The sequence below is a fragment of the Rhinatrema bivittatum genome, chromosome 9 (genome assembly GCF_901001135.1).
Source record: "Rhinatrema bivittatum chromosome 9, aRhiBiv1.1, whole genome shotgun sequence".
In the NCBI taxonomy this organism is placed as follows: Eukaryota; Metazoa; Chordata; class Amphibia; order Gymnophiona; family Rhinatrematidae; genus Rhinatrema; species Rhinatrema bivittatum.
The window spans coordinates 17,902,879-17,923,268 of record NC_042623.1 but is presented as its reverse complement, the minus strand read 5'-3'; the positions used below and the strand labels follow the sequence as shown (position 1 = coordinate 17,923,268).

General features: G+C 49.1%; 1 protein-coding gene across 7 annotated transcripts in view; it reads right to left on the bottom strand.

Annotated features, from left to right (window-relative positions):
• Nucleotides 1-7,169: 7,169 nt before the first annotated feature.
• The window catches only part of ASB13 (ankyrin repeat and SOCS box containing 13), a 73,324-nt gene continuing 60,103 nt past the window's right edge, over nucleotides 7,170-20,390 (bottom strand). For 5 of the 7 annotated variants that reach the window (XM_029616238.1, XM_029616240.1, XM_029616244.1 and 2 more), the window contains 4 exons: nucleotides 17,761-17,817; nucleotides 17,475-17,609; nucleotides 16,041-16,232; nucleotides 7,170-7,981 (listed from right to left, as the gene is read on the bottom strand). In XM_029616238.1, the coding sequence (XP_029472098.1) occupies nucleotides 7,854-7,981; nucleotides 16,041-16,232; nucleotides 17,475-17,609; nucleotides 17,761-17,817 (512 nt within the window). In that variant the 3' untranslated portion in view covers nucleotides 7,170-7,853. The remainder of the gene's footprint in view (nucleotides 7,982-16,040; nucleotides 16,233-17,474; nucleotides 17,610-17,760; nucleotides 17,818-20,390) is intronic. The other 2 variants (XM_029616241.1, XM_029616245.1) reach the window with 2 other exon arrangements.

Below are 20,390 nucleotides of genomic sequence, written 5' to 3'. Positions count from 1 at the left end.
CAGGGAAAGCAGGAAGGAGGAAGTATTTCTGGGAAGCAGCGTTGCCCTGCCAGCCTCAATAAATTATGTACATAGTATAGGAGGGTGGGGAGGTGGAAGGCTCATGCTGTGACAATCTGGGCCATAAATAATACTGTTCCCATCCTGGTGCCCCCAGGCTCCCCCGATTCATCAGCTGGGCAGGAGAAACTGCATGTTCCTGTTCATACTCCAGATCAGTCCAGACGCTTGGGTTTTGCTTCCCAATCAGCAGATGGAAACAAAGAAAAGTTTTACGGACACTGCTACTTAACCGGCAGTCCCTTAGTATTTCTCTGTCTCTAGCAGATGGTAAAGGTGCAAAACCTGCAGTCTGGAGATTAAAAGAAAGAAAACAAAAAAAAAACAAAACAAACAAGAAATGAAAGGAGATGTTTGCTCCCAGGGGTGTTGGGTGCTGTGGAAGGCCATCTCCCTGGTAGAGCAGGGCAAGCAGAGGTGTTGGTGACCCCGTCTTCGTCTTGGCCTACGCACAGTGAGGGGACTGAAAACCACTGGTCTGGTTCCCATGTTTTCCCCGCTCACTCTCCCCCCTCCAACAGGGAAATATTTCTGCTTTATTTCTTGCTAAAAAAAAAAAAAGAAAAGCAGTGGCTGAGGAGAATGATGTAGCTCGGGCCACAGGAAGACGCCTGAGGCACTGGCTGCGGGGAAGGCCTTGGTCTGGTTCTTACCGCTGCAAGCCTTTTCGGGGGAATCCCACTCAGCTCAGGCAGTGTGGACGCCCAGGCCAGGGGGGGATCAGCGCTTATCTTCATGGGGGGTGGGGAATCCCTCTGAGGCTGGATACTGTGTCTGATTTGGATGCATAGGCCAGGGTGCGTCCACTTTGGGCACACGGGCCAGGGCTGGCATTTACCTCCGTTGGGGTGAATCCGTCTGAGTAGCACGTCCATCTTAGGTGCACAAGTAGGCGAATGCCGAGCAAGGAGCGCTGCTGAACCTGTACGGACCCAAAAGGCGTGCTTCAATGCAGCGGGGCTGTGTAAGAGGTACCTTCTGCGCCGTGGTTCCTTCTGCGGCTGAAAAATCGCGGCACCTTGGTGTTGCAAGAGGTGGCCATAAGATCTAGGTGAGGGGTCCCCCAATGATGGATGAGTAGCCTCATCGCCTCCCTGGAGAGTTCCCACTCCCCGGGGTCCAAACGTTGTTGACTCAGGAAGTCCGCCTGGATATTGTCCACGCCCACAATGTGGGAGGCTGCCAGGCGAGAGAGATTCATCTCCGCCCAAGACATCAGAAGATCCGTTTCCAGGGAGATGTGTCGACTCCTTGTGCCCCCCTGGCGGCTGATATACGCCACTGTGGTCGCGTTGTCTGATAATATCCTGACCGCCCGATGTTGAACGAGAGGAAGAAATTGTTCCAGTGCCAGACGTACTGCCTTTGTTTCCAGGCGAATGATGGGCCACGTGGCTTGGTACTTTGTCCATAGACCAGGGGTCGGGAACCTATGGCTCTTTTGAGGGCTGCATCTGGCTCGTGGACAAGTGTCGCCACACTTCGCGGTTCCCCGCTGACCCAGCTGCTCCCCGGTCCTCCGCCGCCCGGGCTTAAAATGCTGTCAGCCCGGGCGGAACGCGGCAGGACAGCTGGAGTCAGCGGCACCGGTGTGCTCTCTTCTCCCCCCCCCCCCCCCCCCCCGGCCCGGAAGAGGAAGTGGAGAGCATCGGGTTGCCTGCGCGGGAAGAAGAGACCACACTAGCGTGGTCTCTTCTTCCGCGCAGGCACCCGATGCTCACCACTTCCTCTTCCGGGCCGCGGGGGGGAGAGGAGAAGAGAGAGTCAGCGGCACGACTGGAGTCAGCCGGGTGCCTGCGCGGGAGTCATTGGGTGCCTGTGCGGGAGTCATCGGGTGTCAGCGCTGGAGTCATCGGGTGCCTGCGCGGGAGTCTTCCCGCGCAGGCACCCGATGCTCACCACTTCCTCTACCAGGCCGCGGGAAGAAGAGAGCACGCCGGTGCGCTCTCTTCTTCCCGCGGCCCGGAAGAGGAAGTGGTGAACATCGGGTGCCTGCGCGGGAAGAAGAGGCCACGCTAATGTCCGACGGGAAGAGGACTGCAGCGCGGCTCGGAGGAAAATGAAGAGTTTCAACCGCGACCGATGGGACTCCGCCTTCGCCTCCGCGAGGGCTGAAAATGAAGGAGGTTAGCGTTGGGAGGAGGCTGCTGCTGCCGCTAGTTCCCGGGGTGGGGGTGGGGGAGAGAGAGAGTGAATGAGCGAGCAAGCATGTGTGTTTGAGATCCTGTGTGTGTGAGTGAGAGATTGCATGTATGTGAATGATTGAGAGCCTGTACATGTGAAAGAGAGTATGTCTGTGATTGAGAGCCTGCCTGTGAGAGAGAGAGCATGAATGTACGTTTACCATTGGGAACCTGTATGTGTAAGTTTGTGATTGAAAACCTGTTTGTGTGAAAGAATATGTGTGTATGATTGAGATCCTTTGTGTGTGAGAGAGATCATGTGTATGTATGATTAAGAGCCTGTGTGTACAAGTAAGATAGATATCATGTGTGTCTGTGTCTGATTGACAGCTGGTTTAGGTGATGGAGTATGTGATTGAGAGCCTGTGTTTCAATGAGAGAGAGAGACCATGTGTGTCTGTGTGTGATTGAGAGCTGATTTAGGTGAGGGAGCATGTGAGTATGTGATTGAGAGCCTGTGTGTAAATGAGAGAAAGAGAGGACATGTTTGTAAGCATGTGAATGAGAGTCTGTGTGTGAGAGAAAAAGACAGCATGTATTTATGTGATTGAAAGCCTGTGTGTGTGTGTAAGCGTGAAAAGATAGACAGCATATGTGTAAATGTGTAATTAAGAGCCTATATGAGAGAGAAAAAACATGTGTATATGTGAGTACTGAGAGCATGTGTGTATAGGTGTGTCATTGAGAGCCAGTGTGAGAGAGAGTGCTGGTATGTGACTGAGAGAGGAGAAAGTTCCAAGCAAACCACCCCACCTCCTGCTAATTCAGAACAATCTCAGGACACCTGGATATCAAACGTTCCCAGGTATGCAGAGCAAAAAAATTTTTGTATCCTTATTATTTTTCATTACTGGATCTTTGTGTCTGCTATTTTGAAATATTTTGTTGGTATCTGGAAATGTTTTATATGAGTTTTTAATTATTGGATATTCCACTCATCAGCTGTTTCGAAATATGTTCTTTTTGTTAGTACAGTTTTACTGCTGATGATTTTATATTTCTTGATTTGTTTTATAAGGATGGGTGATGTTTCTTTTTTCCTTTGTTACACTGCATACAGAGACTCTGGCTTGTTGCAGTTTCCAATTCAGTTTTTTCTGCATGCTTCTTGTTATGCGTTTTGGTCTCTTTATTCTATGTTAGGTGAGGGACAGCACGTGATTCAGGTGATGTTTTCTGCTGGCGTGTTGTTTCTGTGTAGGACTCTATAGCAGCCTGACTTGGTCCGTTTTCCTAATAGGAGATGTATTGGTGTCTTAAGGCCTGGTGTAATATTTTCAGAGACTTATTGTACATTAAAAGTGTGATCTTACATAAAATGCACATATTTACTTGTATTTAGTTTTAAACATATTGTATGGCTCTCATGGAATTACATTTTAAAATATGTGGCGTTTATGGCTCTCTCAGCCAAAAAGGTTCCTGACCCCTGCCATAGACCCTGTGCAGATCTAGACTGGCAGACTGCCATCCGTGGTGACCACCACCCAGTCTGGGACCTTGAGGGCCACGCCCTGCGCCAGATGGAGCAGATCCAGCCACCATAGGAAGCTGTCCCTGGCAAACTGGGGGAGTGGAAGGATGAGCTGGTAGTCCTGGGACACCGGTTTTCAGCGAGAGAGTAGTGCCCTTTGTAAGGGGCGCAGGTGTGCAAAGGCCCAGGACACGAGATCGATGGTGGACACCATGGATCCCAGCAGCTGCAGGTAATCCTAGGCTGTGGGTGCGGGAAGAGTAGAGAAGTGATGCACCTGCTCCCGAATTGATTGTGCCCGATCCGGATGCAGGTAGACCTTGCCCTTGGCCGTGTCGAAGCGCGCCCCCAGGAAATCCAAGGACTGCGACGGGAGAAAAGTGCTCTTGGAGAAGTTGATGACCCACCCAAGGGATTGTAGAAGTTGCACCACCTGAGTGACTGCTGCATGCCCCTGTGCCAGTGTCTTGGCACTGATGAGCCAATCGTCGAGATATGGGTGAACCAAAATGCCTTCTCATCTGAGGGCTGCCGCCACCACCACCATTACCTTGGAAAATGTTCGGGGCACGGTCGCAAGACCGAATGGGAGGGCTTCGAATTGAAAATGTTGGCCCAGGATCTTGAAGCGGAGAAAATGCTGATGCGCTTTGAGAATGGGAATGTGTAGGTAAGCCTCTGTCACGTCCAGCGAGGCAAGAAATTCCCCTCTGTGGACTGCCGCTATCACTGACCGTAGGGTCTCCATCCGGAAATGTAGGACTTTGAGGGACTTGTTGATCATCTTGAGATCCAGTATCGGTCGGAAGGAGCCCTCCTTTTTGGGGACCACAAAATAGATTGAATAGTGTCTGGAACCCACCTCCTTGGGGGGGTACTGGGATTATGGCCCCGAGATCTAGGAGCCTGCCGAGAGTCTGGTGAACTGCAAGCTGCTTGTGTGATGTTCTGCAGGGAGAGAAGAGGAACCTGTCTCTCGGGGGTCTTACAAATTCCAATGCGTAAGCTCGCCTTAGGATGTCTAAAATCCACTGATCCGAGGTGATGTGGACCCACTCCTTGTAGAAGAGCGAAATGCACCCCCCCGATCCTGGGGGTCGAGGAGTGGATCATTCTGGCATCATTGAGAGGACTTGATGGGAGCCCCTTGGGCCACCCCGTCCCTGGTTGGTCTGCAGCCTCAAAAGGACCAAGTCCACGACTGAGACCTGGAGGAAGGTGTCCTGGGTGTCGTCTGTCTGGTGGTGCGGAGGCAGCGTTGCGTCCGGAAACGGCTTCTGGAAGGGTTAAAGGACCTGGAAGATCTGGGTCAGTCCTCAGGTAGCCGGTGTATCGCATTCTCACTGAGAAGCTTGATTATCTGGTCTAGATCCTCCCCGAAGAGACACTTTCCTTTAAACGGGAGAGATCCTAGCCACGCCTTGCATGAGTCTGCTGACCAGTTGTGTAGCCACAGGAGGTGTCGTGCCGAAACCACCGACACCATCGATCTAGCCAGTACTCGCAGCAGGTCATAGAGGGCATCCGCTCCATAGGCGATGACAGCCTCCAGGCGGTCTGCCTGAGTGGCTTCCTCAGGTGGTAAAGCATGAGAGGTCAAAAGTTGCTGAACCCAGCGAAGACCCGCACACTGTGCAAGGGAACTACAGATGGCTGCTCAGACACCGAGGGCGGAAACCTCAAACACCCTTTTGAGATACACCTCCAGCTTCCGGTCCTGCAGATCCTGCAGGGCCATGCCTCCAGTGACCGGAATAGTCGTGCGCTTCGTGACCGCCGATACTGCAGAGTCTACCTTCGGGACCTTGAGAAGATCCAAGAAGTCCTCGGGAAGAGCCCCAGGCTGAAACCCGGGAACCAAAGGCTGAACCGGAGTGAGAATCGGAGGCTGTCTGTCAGCAAAATCATCTAACTCTTCCCCCTCAGGTGATGGAATTGCTTGCTCCATGTTCAAAATGGCCGCCGCTCCCGCCATAGACGGGATCGGGGTCGACCCAGAAATATGCAGGCGCGCTTCATCGCGCAAAGGATGCCATCCCGCCGGCTGTGAGGTGCCCTCCCCACCAGGGAGGCACCTCGAACACACCCCCTCGCGGGAGAGCCGCGACCCCGGCTCCCCGCAGGCAGAACAACGGTGTGCTCTCAGCATGAGAACCAGTGGGGAGGAGGGGGGGGCGCCACGAGGAAACCTGTGCCGTGGGCAGATGCATCCGCTGTACCTCAGACCCACTGCTGAGCAACGTGCTCTCTGCAGTTGGCAGCCCTGAGGAATGCGCGTCTCGGGGCCACAGGTTGAATCGTGGCGGGGGGAGGGGCTGAAGCTTTCAGCAATCACCCCTGAGCAAGTCTGTTCTAAACATCCTGGAAAAAGAAAATAATACACAACGACTTACCCCAAAGAATCAGACCTGAGAAGAGAGGAAAAAGAAGAAGCAGGCTAGCCCCCAAAGGAGCAGAACTGTTTGCAAGTTCTGAAAACGGCAGTGGCCTGCTTTAAGTGAAACAAAACCCTTTCTTTTTTTTTTTTTTTTTTTTAATAAACTTGATCCATCAATAGAAAGGAAAACAAAACAGAAAGGGAGAGAGAATAAATCTCTTCAATCCCAGGGAAGCCCAGGCTCCCCTACTCCTATCTGCTGGAGTCAGAAAGATACTGAGACTCCACTGAGGGTGCACTGGCTTATATGTCATCACCCTCCGAAGCTTTGCTCTGACTCCATCTGCTGGACGGGGGACATAACCCACCATCTGGACTGATCCTAGTACGTACAGGGAATGAGGGGTCATGCCACGAGAGTGAAAGGGGAAATATTTCTTTATAGAGAAGGTGGAGGATGCAGGTTATGGAGACAAAAATGGTATATGAATTCAAGAAAGCATGGGATAAATACCAGCAATCGCCGCAGGTGTAAGGGGAATTGTAAGGCTAGATAATTTGTTGATTGGGCAGACTGGTTGGGCCATGTGGCCTTTTTCTGCCATCATTTTTCTACGAGGAAACCAAAGGCCTGAGCATTAACAGAGACAGCTCATGTCCAGAAGGGTTACCGCTATTATAAGTTTTGTGCTATGGGACAGACTCCCTCCCCCCATATCCCAGCAGCATATGTAGATGTGACAAGAATTTCACACTTAGAAATGCCTCATAACAGGAGTAAATCTCTGAGAGCTAAATATTCCTTCAAACCAGCAAGAGGATGAAGAATAAATGCAGTGACCCAAATACCTCCAGCTGTTCTGCCATCCTGCAGAGCTGAGGCCACGAGGCCCTACATCTCTATGAATCTGAGGCTGCGACTCTATGCAGCTTGCACATAAAAACATTACAGCAGCAGAACATATGCCCAAAGGACACCACCAGCAGCAGGAGGCAGCTTTTTCTACGTAAAAAGGTTGGGGTCTTAAGTCCGAGAATTCAGGGAAATATTACCATTGTTTCTTGTGGACGCACAATAATGAAATAGCCATTTTAGTAAGAGAAGTAATTTAACAATAAAAAGCAACTTCCATTTTTCTTCCAGGCTGGCCCCAAATTACACACAGCACACCCATAACAATGGCTGAAGCAAATTGCACAACTGGTGCCATAGACTCCCTCTCTGCCTTATAACACACCACAAAATACATTTAACATGGCAAAGTCTGTTTTCCTTCGTTCCAAAACTAGTGCACAGGTGATGCATCCTCCAACACAGTCAATGCCGTAGTTTATATCACCTCCTGCCAATAAGCTATGCGGGTCCTGCCTGCAGCGGCATCATCAGGGCTACCAGCCCTTTGCACCATTCTCTCAGAATAAGTGGCTGGCTACATGTTCAAAGAACTGGAATCACAAAAGGACGGATGGGTGTGGGCCGCACGATGCATCCTGGAAGAATCCAAGTGGTGTTAAGGGGCACACAGATGTTACCTCCTTCAAAACAGGATGTCCTTAATTTGCAGGATCCAGATCTGACAAGCCACACCGCCCCTTACAAAAGTCTTAAAAGATGTGGTACGTACAGAATAATCTTCGGCTTCCGATTGATGAAGAAAAAGTGCCAGTCCTCACAAATACCATTTATATCAAATATAATAAATTAAAATATCAATTATCAGGATACAAAGATAATGCTCCCAACTGTTTTCCTATTGGTTCAGTTGTATGAAAGAAATTCGATTATTCTCGGAGGGATATTTAACTTGGCAATCTTGTCCAGTCCTCGCTGACCGACAGCCTTCCTCAGGCTGAGCCTGCAGATCTGAGATAAGGTCATGGGCATCTCTAAAAGAGAAAAAGCAGCAATAAGTACTCGGATGAAATGCCAAGCAGTGCCCACACAGACAACGTTTTTGTGCACAAAATCCTACCTTTATGGCAAGAGGTCAAGTGACATACTCAAGGTCAGGCATGGAATGAGAAGACTGGAAGACAATTCTCCAGTTTCTTAAGACTATGTCTCAACTACTGTTCTACACAACCAGCACTACCCTGCAAAACACAGGTTTGTTATTGTTTAGCTGGTGATTGTACCGATTGATGCAATCTGCCTAGAACTATATGCCCAGGATTAGGTGGAATCTAAACACTATCTAATTAACTAATGCTGTGTGCCAATCACCAGCTTGCATATGCCAACACCTTAAACTGCTCAGGAATGCAAAGGGAGATGTTTTAATCACCCAGTAGCACCTTCTTGTCAGCATCTGTTGACCTCTTGATTTAAATACTATATACCCTGTGTCATATGATATTTTAAAACTAGCTCATCACAATAGTTAACTGATGGTCGGTTAGTTAAAAAGATCACAAGAATGATCTGGAACATGAACATTGTTATAATAATGCTGCTTGGAGAAGAGACGGCTGAGGGGGGATATGATAGAGGTCTTTAAAATCATGAGAGGTCTGGAACGGGTAGATGTGAATCAGTTATTTACTCTTTCAGATAATAGAAGGACTAGGGCGCACTCCATGAAGTTAGTATGTGGCACATTTAAAACTAATCGGATAAAGTTCTTTTTCACTCAACGCACAATTAAAGTCTGGAATTTGTTGCCAGGGGATGTGGTTAGTGCAGTTAGTGTAGCTGGGTTTAAAAAAGGTTTGGATAAGTTCTTGAAGGAGAAGTCCATTACCTACTATTAATCAAATTGTCTTAGAGAATAGCCACTGCTATTACTGGCATCAGTAGCATGGGATCTACTTAGTGTTTGGGTAATTGCCAGGTACTTGTAGCCTGGATTGGCCACTGTTGGAAACAGGATGCTGGGCTTGATGGACCCTTGGTCTGACCCAGTATGGCAATTTCATATGCTCTTATGTCTAAGGAAGAGAGAAACTTCCCCTTTCTTCCTGCCACGATAACTGAGTGCAGGGTTTCCATGTGGAAATGCAGAACCCCAAGGCACTTGTTGACCTCCTTGAGATATTGAGCAAAAGGAGCCATCCTTCTTGGGTAGATAGAATATGTTCCCAGGCCCAATTCTTGGGCTGGCACCAGGCATACTGCTTGTAGCCCTTGTGATTTGACTAGGGTAGCCTCTACTGCTGACCCCTTCTCTGGTGAAGAGCAGGGGGAGACTATCAACATTTGAGTAACTGCCTTGACTAATATGGGGGCATACTTTGTGCAGATCACTTTGAGTACCCAGTAGTCTGAAGTGATGTGGGTCCACTCCGAGTAGAACCCCTGTAGGTGATCTTCCATGGGTACTAGACTCGGATGGACCCCCTAACCATCACTGGGGTGGGTGGCTACAGCCTGCTGTCGCTGGGAGATCACCTTTTGGACGCTTGGCTCCTCAAAAGGACAGAGTCCTAGACTTCTCTGCCTGCTGGTAAGCCAGAGGTGCCAAACTTGTATCTTCAGTAATCCCCGAGTTGCTGACACCTCAGATTCCTGGAGCTGGGCCTCTGCCTATTCTCTGGAAGCCTTTGGGGCTTTGCCTCCCCCAAACTCTTTACTTGCCTGTCTAGCTCTTCCCCCAAACAGCAATCCCCCTCTAAAAGGTGATTTAGACAAGCGGGCCTTCGAGGATTCGTCTAAGGCCCAATTACAATACAAGACTCTTTGCACCATACATAAATTAATACACGATGAAAAGGCAGAATGGCTGAACACAGCCCTTCACGTACACGTCCCTAATAGAAACTTGAGATCAGCAAACAAAGCCCTACTAACTATTCCCTCAGTAAAAACAGCCAGACTAATGCAAGTAAGGGATAGGGCCCTATCCCTAGCAGGTCCCATAATATGGAACACAATGCCTTTAGAAATCAGAACACAAAGAGACATCAAAGCATTCAAAAAAAGTTTAAAAACATGGCTATTTAAGCAAGCATACCACAAAGGGAATGAAGAGTAGAATCCAGAGAATTGTATGATGCAGTCCGAAGAACTCCCACACACACACATCAGCTTACTCAAATGGTGTGTGTGTATATATTTTATCTTACTTTACCTCTATTAAATTACAAACAGAGGACCATACTTAAGTGTTAATTTATCTTATAGCCGATATACTTAAAGTTGACATGACTTATCACCACCACTAAGTAATATTTAATATGAAACTCTGTTACAGTATTTTGATGGCACCTGTTAAGTTAATATAATTCAATACATTGAAGTTTGAAATTGTGTGCCTTGTTGTGAACCGTTGTGACGGCAACTAGCTTAACGACGGTATAGAAAAGATTTTAAATAAATAAAATAAATAAATTACAGAGCTACAGAAACCTTCTTACTGCTACCCCCAAGGTCAAGGCCCAGAAAGTCATTCTAAGCAGGTCATTGAAGGCATCTGCTAAGAAGGCTATCTGATTCAATTAGGTCTGAAGCCTCGGTATCTGGCAGCTGATGGACCCAATGCGCTACTGTTCGAGCCACATAGCACCCGCACAAGGAAGCTTGCAAGGTCCAAGCATCAGTTGTGAAGGATTGCCTTAACATGTTTATCATCTTTCTATCCTGTTCGTCCTTCAGTGTAAACCCTTCTTCCACTGGAATGGTGGTCTTGTGGGTAATGGCTTATACTAGAGCGTCCACCTTGGGAAACCTGAAATGGGAATCCCTCATGTCATGTGGCAGTAGGTAGACCTTCCTGAGGATCTTAGTTCCTTTTAGTGGCCCCTGGGTAGAATGCAGAGGGAAGATTTTCTGACGCTTCCTCATTCTCTGGAGGATGAGGTCCCCTTCTGCATAGTCCTTTTTAGGATCTATAATCTTGAGGGATACCAAGGTGTCTGTAATTAGGGATGGCAATTCTTCCCTATATAACAGGCACACCACCGCTGCGTCCCCTTCCTCATCTGAGGACCACTCCTGTTCCTCTAAGGATTTTGAGTCCATTCTCAGGGAGCTCCCTCTAGAGTCCTGAGTCCCCGAGGACTGCCCTGGGCTTGCGGTAACTGTCCAAGCCCTCTTCTAAGGGGGGGTTCATGACCCGCAGCCCCAGATGCCCTGGGGGCCCCTGGTTGTTTAGCAAGGACTGGTAAAGCCTGATACATTAGCAGGACGAACTTGGTTGAGAAAGGCCCCTGAGGGTCACCCCAAAGGGGCACTAAACTCCCTGGGCTTCCCATGCTTGCTTTCCGATGAAGCAGCTGAGGGTGGACCTGAAACTTCACTTAGCTGCAGGCGTTTACTTCTTCCTGTCCCCCATCCTCCCTGCTTGTAGAAGCCTCACCAACTGCCTGTTGTACCAGGTGAGAGATGGGGAGGGCCTGGGCTCCTTCACTGTCAGGTGAGAATCGCAGAGGGAACTTGCCACCATGGGATCTCTTAGTCCCGCAGGCCAGGCATCTCCTCCCTCTTAGCATGCCACTGCTTTGTTCTGCTTGCCGGCAGGGGATGAAGAGAAGACATGCATGCCTGTACAGCCAGGGTCCACCCCTGCTTACTCACACGCCTGACTCTAGCGCTGCCTGAGCAGGCCCTCCCAGCACCTGCGCTCCATATCGGGAGGCAGCCCTTCTTCTGCTGTAGTCGTTTAGCTCTTTTTTTTTTTTTTTTTTTTAAATTACCGTGCCGCATAGGGACAGAGGAGAGGCAGAAGGAAAAGTCAGGGTGAGGCACTTGGCATCTGTAGTTCCCATGATCCTGTGGCCAGTGCAGCCCTACGAGGACTGGGGGCACGGCCAGACGGATGTCACCAGGGAGGTGGGCAGAGCAAATATCCTGGGAATAGTGGATAATAGGGGAAGGAATACTGGGACTGCCTCCAAAGCCGGGGAGGGGGTCTTTCAGGTGGCAAATGGAGACTTGCGATGTCAAAAAGCACTTTTTTTTTTTTTTACCATACTGGGTCAGACCAAGAGTCCATCAAGCCCAGCATCCTGTTTCCAACAGTGGCCAATCCAGGCCATAAGAACCTGGCAAGTACCCAAAAACTAAGTCTATTCCATGCTACTGTTGTTAATAATAGCAGTGGCTATTTTCTAAGTCAACTTAATTAATAGCAGGTAATGGACTTCTCCTCCAAGAACTTATCCAATCCTTTTTTAAACACAGCTATACTAACTGCACTAACCACATCCTCTGGCAACAAATTCCAGAGTTTAATTGTGCACTGAGTAAAAAAGAACTTTCTCCGATTAGTTTTAAATGTGCCACACTCATCTTCATCTACTGTGAGACAGAGAACTACTGGGGACTGCCTCCAGGGCACCTCTCTTATAGAGGAAATGACATCACAGCAAACAGCGTGGAGGCATGTTCTCTATCTTCATCAGCTGCAGAGAAGGAATTCCCTATTGTGAAGACTGGTCTAGCAAACGGATAAGGAGAATAGTTATTTGATTGGAGCTCTAAACTGAGCAAATATTGGGAAGATGAAACTGATGTCCGAATACTGAAGGAATGAGAAGTGCAGCTGGAAAAGGGGCAGAGCTCCATGAGGAGAGGTGTTTCTGAAATCATTTCTCCCAGGGCTGAACTTTGTCTTGAGAAGCAAGGAAAGACAGCAGGGCCTGAGTGCTGCTCTGCTTACTTTCACTTTCAGTTGCATACCAATGAAAGCGAAACAGAAACTTAGCTTCCCTTCTATCAGGTCGATACAGTAAGGCCGCGGTAGAAACAGTGCGGCAGTGTCAGGCGCACCCATCCTCCCCGCACGCACAGTTCTCTTCACTTAGTCCCCGATACTCTCTTCTAATCGCATGCAAATGCATGCCGCGGCTTTAAAGCGTTAGGGAAGGGTTATGCCCGCGTAACCCATTTTACTGTATAGGCGCTTAATACAGGCACCAGGAAGTGTAAAAAACCAAAAACCAAAAATATGTAAAAACCTGAGTGTTATAAAAAAACATTTTTTTAAATACCTGTCACTTTCATGCGGTCATCCAGGCGGCGGCGTGGGTCCAGGCGGCCGGCGGCGGGAGCCGGGTGTTTGATTGAGGCCGCGGGCAGGTAGGCGCGTGTTCGATTGGGCGGGCGCGGCAGCGGGATCCGGGGGGCGGGTGGGCGCGTGTTCAAACGAGGCCGGGTTGCACAGGCGCGCATTAATTCAGGCGGAGGGAGCCGGCGGCGAAAGCGGCCTCCGGCAACCCCCACCGGCAGTGAATTAATGCGCGCCTGTGAGACCCGGCCGGGTCTCACAGGCGCGCATTAATTCAGGTGGAGGGAGCCGGGTGGCCGTGCATTCATCCAGGCAGAGGGAACCGTGGGCCGTTTTCGCCACCGGTTCCCTCTGCCTGGATGAATGGCCGTGCGATTTCAGCGCTGAAGGCAGTCACATGCCGTGACGTCACGTCACGGCATGTGACTGCCTTCAGCGCTGAAATCGCACGGCCATTCCTTCACTGCCGGTGGCCGTGCATTCATCCAGGCAGAGGGAACCGTGGGCCGTTTTCGCCACCGGTTCCCTCTGCCTGGATGAATGGCCGTGCGAAATCGGGAGGAAGGGAGAAGGGACTGCCGTTGCAGGCCCGAGCCTTGCTACTTTTTCGTTTTTTTTTGCTTCGGGAGGAGGGGACCGGACGGGCTGCAGGAGACCGGACTGGGGCTACACCAGAGACCGGACGGGCTGGACCGGAGACCGGACGGGACCAGGGCGGGTAAGCAATGTTTTTTACACTACACTACACTACACTAACTCCTACTAGGGGGAGGCGGTAAACTAACACGTTAAGGCCGCGGCAAAACAGCGGGTTACTGAGGAGATAGTATCAGCGCCCGTTACAGTATCGGAGGGGAATAGCTAATTCCTTCATTATACAGCTTTTTCGTTCATTTACATGCTGGGTGCGGAAAGGGTTATGCGTCTGTTTTAGGAAGCGCTAGGGACGCTTGAAACTGGAGACTGTATCGCTGAATCGCCTTACTCGTCTGTATTGTGCGCTCCCAGCACGTTACAGACGGGGAATCTTTAACTGCACGTTACTGTATCGACCTGTCTGTTTGTGAAGAACATAAGTGCTAGGCTGGGCCAGACAAACGCTCCATTGAGCCCAACATCCTGTCTCCCACAGTGGCTGATCCTGATCACTTGGAAGTCGTGCCCAAGGGAACCTAATGGGCCAATCCATTTCCTGCTGTTAACTCTCAGCACTAAGAGTCTGCATTCCCCAAGCCTTGTCTGCTTATAGCTGTTAATGGCCCTCTCTTACAGAAACTTCTCCAAACTGTTTCAAAGCCCAGCTATATTACAGGCCTTGACTGCATCCTCCGGCAACAAATTCCACAGCTTAACTGTGCATTGACTGAAAAAACCCCCAACACTTTCTTAAATTTGTTTTAAATCTACTACCATGGTGTTCCTCCTAATCCTAGTACTACCTGAAAGGGTAAATAACTGTTCCCCACTCATGATTTTAGAAACCTCTCATATCCCCTCTATCAGTTGTCTCTTCTCCAAGCTGAAGAGCTCTAACCTGCTTTCCTTTCTTAATAGTCCATTTCCCTTTGTTCTTTGTTTTATTTTGTTTACCTTTCCCTGTACCTTTTCTACTTCTGCTAAATCTTTGAGATAGGGTAACCAGAATTGCACACAAAAAACTCAAGATGTGATTACACCGTAGTGTATCCTTTTCACCGACACCCCCAAACTGTTTAATTCATGGTATGTGCTAGTACTGACAGCATCTCCTCCCAGATGCAAGGAATAGCAAAGGGAAAGAGAAGTCAGCATCAGCTGTTAGGGGTTGTGCATTCGTTTCATTCATTTCGTGGGTATATGTGTACCAACAAAAGAAAAGAAACGAATGGCCCGACGCGTAGCGAGGGGTGGGCAGCTGCCCCGGGCGCCGGGTCTAAGGGGGCACCAAAACGCGTGAGGGATACGCTCTAGGAATCACAAAGCTCCTGTTACGCTCTCCGACCAACTTTTTCCATTCCCACGCGCACCGCCTTGTGGCAGCAGTTTACCATAGCTCGTTGCGCACAACTGGAAGGAACCCCAATCATTCCCGTCGCCGGCACGCGCAGACTGTAGCCGAGAAACTGGCCGCGAAGCCTCCCCAACCTCGCTCGCGCGTGTCCCCTATTGGCGGCAGTCTCTCATCTGTCTTCGCTGCTGCTGCCCTCTGATTGGCGGAGCCGGCTGGCAGTCAGAGGTGTTTCCCGGGAGACGGCGAGTGGACTTGCTTGGAGTAGACCGCGGCGGGCGGAAGCTCATTCGAGCTTGGTTTCTGTTTTGACTGAGGCGGTGGTGGCGCCGCCTTTCTTTTGGGAGCTTTCCCTGTTAGTCAAACGAGAGGAGTCCAGCAGCGTTGTTGCAGAACTGCACTCCTCTTTGTAGCGGCCAAAAGGAAAGGGGGGTGGTACAGGAAGAAGGCGTGTGGCCGTGGAGGGCCCCTGCAGCGCTGCGTACTGAGTGCAGGTCAGACACTGAATGTTGTGTGTTAGCCGCCGGCAGCGGGAAAATCAGTATATCTGTGAACTGAGCTGGACTGGGATCTTGGAGACTTCCACGGTGATCACATGTGCCACTATCGTGTTTCTTTTATCTTTCAGAAGGTCTAATGGGGGCGGGGTGATGCTGCTATCTGACAGGCCAATGTAATAAGACTGCTGATTTTTCTGCGTGGATTTTTTTTGTGCGCATCCTGCAAAAAGTTGTGGAAGTATGGGATGTAATAACAGCCATGTATGCTAATTAGACACTGTATAAACTCCATGCACACTGAGCATATGTTCCGGGTCTAAGGGGTGCCAAAACGCCTGGCTCTGCAGAAAAATAGCACCGATTTCAATGCAAATCATTGATGGAGGGAGGGGGTGACGAAGAAGTCTCTTGCCCCGGGCGCCAAATTGTCTAGCTACGCCACTGATGCACATCGCTGTCTCCTGTGCGGAAGAGGCAGGGTCAGAGTCATCTTCATCAGAACAAACACAACTTACTTTCATAGTACTCCAGACATTTTGCAGGGGCACTGCTAGGCCAGGTGTAGTCAGCTGGCTTCTTCCCCCTGTTATCCCTCGCATAAACATTCCCTCCAAATTCCACCAACATCTTTATCAGATCCTTATTTTTCACCTTGCTTGCATGGTGAAGAGCTGTCTCATGAAGCTTTGCTGCATTCACATTGGCCCCTTGGACCAAACAGGAAAAAAAAAAAAGAAGAAAGAAAGAAATTAGTTTAAGATAAGCTGAAAATCACAATCCACAAAAAAAAAATCACATGAAATTCAGGATTTTTCAGAAGGGTGGGTTTAGTGGACTCAGATAACATTTAAGTGGCAGGAGAAGGGGGCAGACTCCAGAGTCTGGCTTCTTGTCCTCCGGCCACCAGAGGCTGCAGAGGTGGCAATCGCAGCCCTCAGGGGGGACGTAGCCCTACCAACTGCTCTGGACTGACAGCTACTGGGTGCCTTGACAGCACCTGTGCAGGATCTGTGTGCCTCGGTTATGATGGCTGCGCTAGATGGGGGTGGGGGAGAGGGACTTAAAGAAGGGAAAAAAAAATACCCAGATGGCTGTGAATGTAGAGCCATGGCAAGTTCAGAGTGCGTGGGAATCCCAAAGAAGCAGCTAGAAACTAAGTGAGCTCCCGCCTTCCTGCTGTTTGCAGTGAAATTATATTCTGGTTTTGAAAGTAATGAAAATACACTGCCAGAACCCACTCGCTAAAAAAACTTTCTGAAAGGTCTCACAGCTATGAAATAAATGTAGGAAAACCAGTGTGGAGGAAAAACTGTCCAGTTACTTAGTACTGAGGTTTACAGGAGAGGAGTATTGTCCCATTTTCTCCCCTCCCATCCCTCAACATTTGCTTCAAGCAGGCCAGAAGAGAAGTCTTCTCCAAGGCTGAACCTCTTTACAGAGCGAGTCGCAGGAGATGTATCTACCATTCAGTTTTTCCCTCCACACTGGTTTTCCTACATTTGTTCCAAAATTATGTCAGTACCTTGGTTTACCAAAGCACCAGAAGAGATGGCCAATTCTGGTCCTTGAGTGAAACAATTTTGTCTGCTTTCCAGAATCATCAAACTATACAAAAGTTAGTCTGATTCTCAGATCAAATATATGCAAATATCTCTCATGAATATCCATTGTGGGTATTTGGAAAAAGAGACCTGTATGCAGCTCTCGAGGAGTGAAGTTGGTCATCCCTAACCCAGAGACACATTTACAATGGTAGGGAACACAAAAGGCCTGATCCATTAATATTTTTCTGTTATTCTGTGTCTACGGGAAAAGACCTCAATGAATCAGGCCTTAAAAATTTTAAAACTGTTCCCTGCATTTCAAAGATATTGGAAATAAGGCATTTCTCCATGGGCCCTTCTAACCAAAACAGTTCACTGGTAAAAAGGTCAGACCATGCACCCTACCTGCATTGAGCAAGATTTTGACGCAATCAAGATGCTCCCTCGCACATGCCACATGCAGCGGGGTTCCAAAATGGCAGTCATGAGCCTCCAGATTTGCACCAACATCTATCAAAAGTCTCACACACTCAGCTTTACCTACAAAAACACAACAGGCTCAAGTTCAGACTCGAACAGCGAGGTACTAAAGGAAGTGAGAAAGATCACAACAAAATCCAAACCAGGAACAAGAGTAGCAAGAAGAGATTTATGGTAATCTGGGTGCTTCAAGAATGGAGAAATTACTTACTAATTTCATTTTCTTTAGTGCTAACAGACGGACTCAGGACCAATGGGATGTGCTCCCCTGCCAACAGATGGAGACAGAGTCAGGTTTCAAAGCTGATGTCACCCTACATACACCCCCTGTAGTGACCTCAGCCCTTCAGTATTCTCTTCAAAAGAATAGTATTCTCTTCAAAAAAAGTATTCTCTTCAAAACCTTCCTTCCCCCTCCCCCCCATTAGCAAACCTCTCTCCCCATGCGCTAGTTTTGCTCTAATAGTGCATACTGCTACTGTTCCTAGTTATGTTATATTATCCAAGTTGTTCACTCCCTTGTTCATTGTAAGACATATGTTGTCATTGTTTTCTACTTGTTATAAAGTAAACCGGAGTGATAAGTAATTCTGTTACCTGAACTTCGGTATAAAAAAAGTTATAAATAAATAAATAAAAGCCACTGTGGACATACTATCGAAAAAACTTGATTAAAACCAACTTGACTAAAACTGGATAACCATAACTGTTCTCAACCAAACATTGAATCCCAGCAAGATTATTGATGCCCTGATCCAGGGACTGGGCAACAGTTTACCCGTAATCTCTTAGAATCTATTTTCATTTCATGAGCGATTCCTTGGCACTGTTCTTGGGCAGCAGTGGGCGGGATGTTGAGTCCATCTGTCTATACTAAGGAAAACGAAATTATCAAGGCAAGTAATTTCTCCATTTCCTAGCGTGTAGCCAGATGGTCTCAGGACCAATGGGATGTACAAAAGCTACTCCTGGTCGGGGCGAGAGGCTGCCTGCGGTCCTGTTAACACCGCCCTTGCAAAGGCTGCATCCTCTCGGACAGGAACGTCCAGACAACAGAACCTGGAGAAGGTGTGTAAGGAGGACCATGTCGCCGCTCGGCAGATGTTGACTGGAAACAGCAGTCTAGCTTCAGCCCAGGAAACTGCCTGAGCCCTAGTGGAATGAGCTTTAACCTGAAAGGGTTATGGCTTTCCTGCCTCCACATAGGCTCCCGTGACCATCTCCTTGATCCAGCCCGCTATGGTAGCCCGCAAAGCTGGTCCGCCCTGCCTCCTTCCACCATGAAGATCAAACAAACGATCTGACTCACGGACCAGTTCTGAAACTTCTAAATACTGCACCAAGAGCCTACTGAAGTTTAAATGGCAGAGGAGGTGGTATTCTACATCCTTGTGCCTATCTAGGGATGGAAGCAAAATGGACTAATTCAAATGAATCTCAGAAACTACCTTGGGCAAAAAGGATGGAACGGTACGAAGTTGTAATGCTCCTGGAGTTATCCAGAGGAACAGTTCCCGACATAACAATGCCTGTAATTCAGAGATGCGACAAGCCGAGCATATAGCAATCAGGAACACCATTTTCAGGGGTAACAAGTGCAAGGAAAGACTGTGCAGTGGCCGAAAGGAGGGCCCTGCCAAAAACTCCAGTACTAGATTAAGATTCCACAAGGGAACTGACCACCGTACAAGGCTGGAGGCGCTTTACCCCTTTCAGAAAACGGGCAGGTTCCGTTCACCTCGCACCTGAAACGGGAGAGAGCCGCTACTTGGATCTTCAAGGAGTTAAGGGTCAAACCTTTATTCAAGCCATCCTGCAAAAATTCCAGAATTAGTGGAATTTTGATCATCTGAGGGGAAACACCGCGTTCCTTGCACCACGCCTCAAATACTCTCCAGACCCGCACATACGATAAGGAAGTAGAGAACTTCTGCACATGGAGTAAGGTGGCAATTACTGCCGCCAAATATCCACGCTTCATCAGGCAAGCCCTCTCAAGGGCCAAAACCATAAGACAGAATCGAGTTGGATCCTCGTGAAGGACCGGTCTCTGTGCAGTGGGAGGCACAAGGGGGTCTCCACCAGGAGTCTCTGCATGTCCGCATACCCACGAACGCCTGGGCCAATCTGGAGCTATTAGTAGGACTAATCCCCTGTGGTGCTCGATTCTGCGAATGACCCTGCCCAGCAGGGGCCACGGAGGGAAGGCATATAGCAAGTCCTCTTCTGGCCAGGTCTGAACGAGAGCATCGATCCCCAGGGACCACTGATCTCTTCTGCAACTGAAGAATCAGGGAACCTTCACATTGTGAGATGCGGCCAGCAGGTCGATAGATGGAATTGCCCCAGCAATCTACCACCAGCTGAAAGGCTTTGGCCGACAATGCCCACTCTCCTGGATCCAGACTCTCTCTGTTTAGAAAGTCTGCTCTGACATTGTCTTTTCCTGCGATGTGGGAGGCAGAGATCATTTGCTAGATGTATTTCCGCCCATTCCATAAGGAGATCTATCTCCTGTGACACTTGTGGGCTTTTAGTTCCCCCCCCTGGCAGTTGATGTAGGCTGCAGTCGTTGCATTGTCTGACATTACGTGGACTGTTTGTCCCTAGAGAAGGTTTCTGAACTGTAGACACGCCGAATTGACTGCCCGGGCTTCCAGGTGGTTTATGTTCCAAAGTGCCTCTTCCTCGGTCCAACACCCCTGGGCCGCCAGTTCCTGACAGTGAGCTCCCCAGCCCTGGAGGTTCGCGTCGGTTGTAAGGACCAGCCAGTTCGGAGAGGACAGGGGTACACCCCTGCTCAGATGAGTTTCCTGTAGCCACCACTGGAGCTGAGAGCGT